General features: G+C 43.7%; 1 protein-coding gene across 1 annotated transcript; it reads right to left on the minus strand.

Annotated features, from left to right (window-relative positions):
- Positions 1 to 222: 222 nt before the first annotated feature.
- LOC127298269 (uncharacterized) lies at positions 223 to 3,041 on the minus strand. Its single transcript, XM_051328172.2, has 6 exons — positions 2,941 to 3,041; positions 2,743 to 2,830; positions 2,118 to 2,300; positions 1,981 to 2,028; positions 1,550 to 1,865; positions 223 to 502 (listed from the first exon to the last, which is right to left on the minus strand). The coding sequence occupies exons 3-5, from the start codon at positions 2,284 to 2,286 to the stop codon at positions 1,561 to 1,563; spliced, it is 522 nt and encodes a 173-aa protein (XP_051184132.1). The 5' UTR covers positions 2,287 to 2,300; positions 2,743 to 2,830; positions 2,941 to 3,041; the 3' UTR covers positions 223 to 502; positions 1,550 to 1,560.
- Positions 3,042 to 7,057: the final 4,016 nt, after the last annotated feature.

Raw genomic sequence — 7,057 nt, forward strand, 5'->3', positions numbered from 1 at the left:
GCCGAGGAGCTATGCCGAGGGCGGCCCTCGGCGTAGCCTACGCCGACGGCCAAAGCAGGCTACGCCGAGGGTTCCCGGCCCTCGGCATATTGCCCCATTCCTGTAGTGGGTACACGCTGTATGCATAACACACCATACCACTCAAAAAAAATACCCAGCTACACAGCTTGCATATAAGCATAGGTAGAAAGAAGTGAGGAGAGACATACGGTGCCAAAAACATCAGCGTCAGTATAAGCAAGCCAAAATGCTTGACAGGCATTAATTATTGATACAAGTAACCATTATAGATTTATACCAAAAATACTGAGATGGTGCATTATCTTAACGACACTTCATTCATCAGTCAAACAGTACTGTCATAAAAACACATTGTCTATTTCGATTAGACTAAGCTTGGTCACTAATTCATTTGGTCTTGTGCCCATTGTTGCAGTCATCAATCAGTCTCTCCACATCCTTCCAGGATAGGCCCTCCACAAGAACACCGTCCTTCGTAACCCTGCCCAAAAAAGCAAGAACGCTGTTAGTAAGAAAGAAGAAACAAGTGTTACGATACAAGGATGGCCTTATACACCAAATACACAATAAAGACTAACTTTGAACATTCAAGCTTATGTGTACGCTTAAGCTCATATGTTTTTTTTCCAATACACTTGCAACATGCATCTAGTATACATGTATGCTGCATGCATTGGATACTCATGAACTAGTGACACAAGTGATCTCAGAAAAGAAAATATATGCCTTTTTGAAAAGATTGAAAAAGGAAACTACCTACACATTGCAATTCTTGACTCAGTAAAGTACATCCATATTATGAAAATAGTCGGTTTCAGAAAAAATAACTACTTGGTATGTATGAAGCTAATTACTGCTAAATTAAACTTGAATCATCCATACTCAAAAACAGGACAAATTCTGTGCATCCACATATGTACTCTACAAGTCCAGAATTACAAGATCTCTCTTCAGATCAAATTGGTATGATACAGCAAGATTTTTTGTTTGCGGGTATGATAAAGTGAGAATTTAGTAGTACTAATTGGTCAGTTGCAAAAACAATCTTCACTGATTTAATTATGATTTTTTCCACTGTAAATATACCGAGATCTAAGCTTATAGTGCTACAGTAAATGTTAGGTGATGGGAGTAATGGTTCTATTAAGGAAATCATGGCAATGTTGTACGAATTGATGGGAAATTTATGATTGTGTTTTCTACAAAACTATAGTATTGCATGACTTATGCAGTATAATATAGACCCCTTGAGATTTCCAACCGATAGAAGAACGAGTTATTAAGTACAAAAGCTGATGCAAGAACAGAGCTGTTGATTTTGTCAAATACAGTGCCGTTGTGAAATCTTGAGTTCAGGGGATTAAAAGTATTATCTAAGATAAGACATGATTTGGCATACAACCTAAGGCCTTTGATCCAGTTACAACTTACAACACACGGAGGGAAATTTATACATCCCAGACCATAGCTTGTCATGACATCATCATCGAAGCTGCATAATTAATTATTATGACAAACAAGATGTTACCTGCTGGAAGATCACAGAGGCGCTCCAAGAATGCTGAGTAAGTGGCCCAACACCTTGTAGATCTTCCCAGCCTTATCGAACAATGTGACAGCACAAATAGCCATCTTGTTTCCCTTTGCAGCAAATACTGCCAGGCAGATGCATAAACTTAGAAGAAGAAGTGCTAACTGGCTCATCAGTTTCTTTGCACGGATTTTCTTCCACAAGATGAGGCTCACAAGCACTAGGAAGTAGATGATGTTAATGGCCAATGCCAGGTTCAGGGTTGCTGGCTTAGCTTTACAGCCCCAATTGCCTTTAGTAGGATAATGACTACCTGCAGAAAAAAAGGGATGGGCATGGAGTTCAGGATGAATCACACAGCGATAGGAAGCAAAGCCATAATCAGTTTGAGAGTATGCCAAACACTGAAGACATCAAAAAGTAGTTACCAATGGTGCAGATTGCTCCTGTAAACCCCAGATCACTACCTCTGCTTCCTGCACATGATGACAACTTAGTTATCTCAGTCTACTGCATAAATGGATAAAATCATATTATTGCTTGTCTAAAAGTAATGGGGACTTACTTATCGATGAGTTGTTGCGATGGACCAGTGCACAGGTGGTGAAACTAGAGCGAGCAGTGGTTGAGAGTGGCACATAGGAGGTGCGTCGGCAGAGCATGCCGGCGTTGGTGCCACCGAACATGTGCAGGACCTCGACGCCTCCTTTCATGCCCACAGCGATGAGAGCCATGGTTCCGTGGAGAGCTAAAAAGTCAAATGCCACAAGCGAGATAACAGTATAACCAAGTTATTAGTACAGTACGAAATAGATTTTAACCCACCCACAATGATACAACAATAAGAATAGAAGTGGAACATTTGGAAGCAAGTTTAAGACATGATCATGTGGATGTAGTTAAAATTTCTCCCCCCCCTGAAATCACGCCCGGCCCCTAATAATCAAGTTTCTGAATCCCAGAGCCAACCTTGTGAAGCATGATTCACGAAAGCTCCATTATTCGGAACTGAGCACGGTTAGCAATTTCGGTAAAAGGAAATACAGTATAAGCCAGATATCAACAGATTGCTGATGCTATTGCCAGCGGGGCCGAGCAAACACGTTTCACGGACTCTACTCGATCGATCTGAATTAGGAGCAAACACATTTCACGGACTCTACATGATCTGGGGCACGAAGGGGTCTCACCTCGTTCGAGTGTTGGTCCGGGAGTGGTCCTGGAGGTCTGCCTTGTCGCCGGGGAGCGGGGGAGAGGTCGAGGTCCTGGAGCCCGCCGCTGGATGAGGAGGCGGGGAGGTCAGTGGAGAGGCGCAGATGCCATCATCGCTACCGGAATTGATTTCATCGGCCGGGGGCCGGTACTGTAAGATGCGGCGGTAGGGTTACCTCAAGGCCGCGGCGGTGCTGTTCCGTTCCGGCGCGCAGGAATGGAGAGACGCTCTCGGGAGTTGGGACAGGGGGGCGGAGATCGCGGGCCCAAGTGCGGAGCAAACCCCTGAACCCTTGCTTGTTTCGACCCGCGCCCAAGTCGTGCCGACCCGACCGAGCCGGTGACACGGTCGTCAGCTGTTCGGTGCTAGGGATAGCCCATCTCTTAAAATTTATAAACTGCTACTACTTTTTTTATTAAGGAGTAAAATTAGTCCTTTATACCTAAATAATCCTTTAAACTTAACTTCTTAAACACAAATTCGTAGATACTTTTTTTCGTACTAATTAATTACGGGTCTAGTTGTAACAATATTTAACTCGTATTGCAACAAGAGGGAAGGCTTATTGGCGTATTGCCCCTTGTGGGGGTCTAACCACGCGCGCCCTCGAGATTAGGACTTCTCCGACGCGACCACCCATTTGACTTAGATGCACATATACATGTCGATGAGAACACAAAGCAGGTCTCAATGGCATGAAATATTTCATGGCAGGTACATTTTTCTATCAACACGGACCGAACTCTAGACCAAAGTTGGGCTGAATTTGCCTCCGCGTGGACATGTCGCAGACGCGTCTCATGTTCTTCAATGTCCCTCTAGTCGGTGACCTAGGCACCATTCCACCATCTCCCCCATTCTCTGGTCCCTCCCTCCCCTCCCTCTCCCCCCCCCCCCCTCGCGTGATTCCGAAACTTTTCTACCGCCGGGCCCAACACCGATTACTTTTTTGTCTGATTCTTCCACCGACCATCGTCGATACTAGACGAGTTCGGGTAGTGTTGTCGAAAAGTCTATTTAGCTCCCGAGCTCGGGTGATCCCTTTCTTTGTCTTGAAATGATTTTGCATAAGAGCGGGTCATAAGTCCGTTTTCGTCGTTCTCTTGATCCGGAGGGTGTGCGGCAGTGGGAAGATCTTCAAAGAAGCATGGCTGAGGTGATCCTCACCACGGGTCAAGACATCATCTCTTGGCACCTGGAACAAAACGGATCATACTCAGTGAGATCCATGTATGCTATGCTGTCGAAGGGCACGACGGTGGCTCATTTCAAAGACTTGTGGGAAGCCTCGGTTCCGCTAAAAATCAAAATCTTCTCCTGGCAGTTAGCCCTGGATAAGCTGCCCTCGGCACTGCAGATCCTTACTCGACATGGTCCGTCAAACGGCCAATGTGCCCTGTGTGGTGCGCCGGAGGATGTTAGCCATATCTTCTTCTCCTGTTCTTTGGCGATCTTCGCGTGGTCAGTCACGCGCCAGCTGCTCGGGTGCAACTGGCGCCCCGCTAACTTTGCCCAGTTCCATGCTATCTTGTCTAGCTTCTCGGGTTACCCCAGAAAGTTGTTGTGGATCCTTTTCCTTGCCCAGTCTTGGGCGCTGTGGAATGTGCGCAATAAACTTGCTATTGAAAAGAAAATTATTGCTAACCCAGCTGACATCGTTTACAAAATCATCATTTTTTTGCAGTTGTGGAGCCTAAAATGCAAGTCAAGAGAAAAGGAGGGCTTAAGCTGGATGGTGCGCGAGCTAAGGGAGCTGTACGCGTCTCTCAGGCCAGCGGTGACATGATGGAGTAGCCCGTGCCATGGTGGGGTGCCTGGGACGGCCTGGAATGCTTGAAGACCTTTCCATGTTGATGTGGCTCTGTCTGTCTTCGTGAATCTTGTTAGAAACTTTATGCTGATGTGTGCGTTGGCGAAGCTGTAATGCCCAGCAGTTTGTATCTAAACCTTGCTACCTTGTTGGCTTTATTAATTTAAAGTCGGGCAAATCTTTGCCTAGTATCTAAAAAAATAAGAGCGGGTCATGTTTCTTTCGGTGCGTGTTTACGCTTTACCCACTTGATCACAACTCTGAAGCAAGGAAAATTAAAGCCATTCACAAAATAAAATGAAAATTAAAACTCGTGTAACTCTTATGTTGCAAAATAATGTTTTTTGCATAAGAGCGTGTCATGTTTCCTTCAGTGTTTGCTCTTTGTCCAAATAGTCCCCGCTTCTGATTTATCTCACTCAACTGAACTGAAAATATGAAATAGAACAGAGAAAACCTGACCTGAACACCGTGTAGTAGTAACTGCACACGTTGAACATGTTGACAGAGCACTTACAAGGTGCCATTAACTGATGAGCTCTGTGCAGACTCCAGACACGTACCAGACCCCAGGGTAGTGGGCAAATAACTTGGCTCGATGATTTACTTATTTCTTCGTATGCAAAAGGATTTGTCTCAACACTGCCGAGTAGTGTCGAATACGACTCAAGGTCTGAAGCACTTCCCCGATGAAGCAGTGATTTTCAGAACTTCATATCGATTTGTCTGATTGCAGAATAGGCCGGTACGAAGATGCGGTTTGAACTTTGAACTCGATGCGGTAGCAAAAAAGCGAAGAACTCACAAACTTGTCCACTATTTACACATACGAACATAAGGCTAGTTGATCCAGTGTTGGGTTTTAAGGTTGCAGGTAAAAGGCATACATATGCAGGCCGACCATGCGTGTTATCTACCATTGTAGATTCTAGTTGGCATACCGATATAAACATGCATCAGTGGCGTTTTGGGCTAAAAACTACCTTCTGCTTAGTACATTGTAACTATAGTTTCCTGCGGCATTTTTTTTAGTCTCACTTTCAATAAAATATTCAGTATGGATAATGCTGAACGCAAATAGCAAGCTAGTACAGTGCCGCCATTGATCATGATTTGTCTGGTTCAGCAACAAATTGCAGGGGCTCGCTTTATCCCTTTACATTACTGCTACTATAAATTCTCTGGTTCAGAGACAAATACTTGCAGTGGCTCGCCCTCTTGCTTGACAGTGATATGTATATGATTGTCTGGTGCAGAGAAAGACTGCAGCACCTCACCGTCTTGCTTCGCACTACTAGAATCGGTTGGTTCAGAGATGAATTGTGCCTCGCCGACTTCATTTGCATCCCTAGAGCTTTTTGGTTCATGTACACATTGCACTAGCTCACCATCAGTCTTTGCACCGGAAACGCTAGACTTTCTTGGTTTCTTCATCACTACTGGTTTTTTAAACAAGACTACACGGTATATGCTTGCAGGTAGAGCATATTTTGCGAACTTCTTCATGCCACGTAAATCCCACAATACCGACATCAAGTAGATGAAGTAAACAGGCAGCCTGGCCACACACACACAAAAAAGAACGTACGTCGTCATCTTTTTTAGTAAATGCCAGATCTTAATTACAGCGTGACATGCAACCAAATCAACTGATTTTTCTCTAATTGTAGCTTTTATGTACGCACCTGATATAATGATCAAAGGGTGTGTACACTTTCGGAGGTCAGCCCTCGAGAACATGGCCGCCACAAGAGCTGCACGCATGCAGTACATACATTAGGAGTTTTTTATTTCGGGTGTGGGAGTATAAGAACAATGACAAAATGTTAGCTAATAAATCCCAAAGAGTTAGAATTATTAAAAAATATGTGGACACATGAGGTCTAACCAAATTTGATCCGGATGATGAGGTCGGGCGAAAAGCCACGTCTCCGGACATCCGCCGCGAGGACGCTGAGCTTGTAGAAGGCGCATGATATCGCGACGTCTATGCATACATTGGGAGCAGTATTCCACAGTTGGTACATACAGATACATGTCATGAGCGCACCTGCACATATTTGGATTCACATATATATGATGATGATCATCAACACATCCATTAAAAAATCAATAAAAAAGTTATATTAGTATATCAATATGATACCCAAGGCCGTCTCCACGAATTTAGGTCCCGGGAGAGAAGTTTAAAATGAGGCCATAATTTAGAGAAACAATCATAAACTAATAAACATACTTTTCATTTAATAACTATATAAGTTGAATATTTATTATTTCATACATCAAATACTAATGCTGAAAGATTAAATTTACTACACTGAAACAATAAATAATGTGACTCATCAGGAATTTACCCATTCATGACGAGTCGAACTTCTCATAAATAGACCGAACAAGTATCACTAATAAATTGCTAAAAAGTTGGCAATATGAATGTGTTGGCATGATGACTTGATGATTGATGAGGGTTCAAGAAATAATT

Source organism: Lolium perenne, chromosome 5 (assembly GCF_019359855.2).
Source record: "Lolium perenne isolate Kyuss_39 chromosome 5, Kyuss_2.0, whole genome shotgun sequence".
NCBI lineage: Eukaryota > Viridiplantae > Streptophyta > Magnoliopsida > Poales > Poaceae > Lolium > Lolium perenne.

What these genes read in the sequence shown, in the direction of transcription:
- LOC127298269 (XM_051328172.2), bottom strand. Translation starts at nt 2,286, where the DNA reads ATGGCTCTCATCGCTGTGGGCATGAAAGGAGGCGTCGAGGTCCTGCAC. An exon ending in TCGCAACAACTCATCGATAA is followed by an intron (nt 2,029 to 2,117) that starts GTAAGTCCCCAT and finishes CATCATGTGCAG; the next exon opens with GAAGCAGAGGTAGTGATCTG. An exon ending in AGGAGCAATCTGCACCATTG is followed by an intron (nt 1,866 to 1,980) that starts GTAACTACTTTT and finishes TTTTTTCTGCAG; the next exon opens with GTAGTCATTATCCTACTAAA.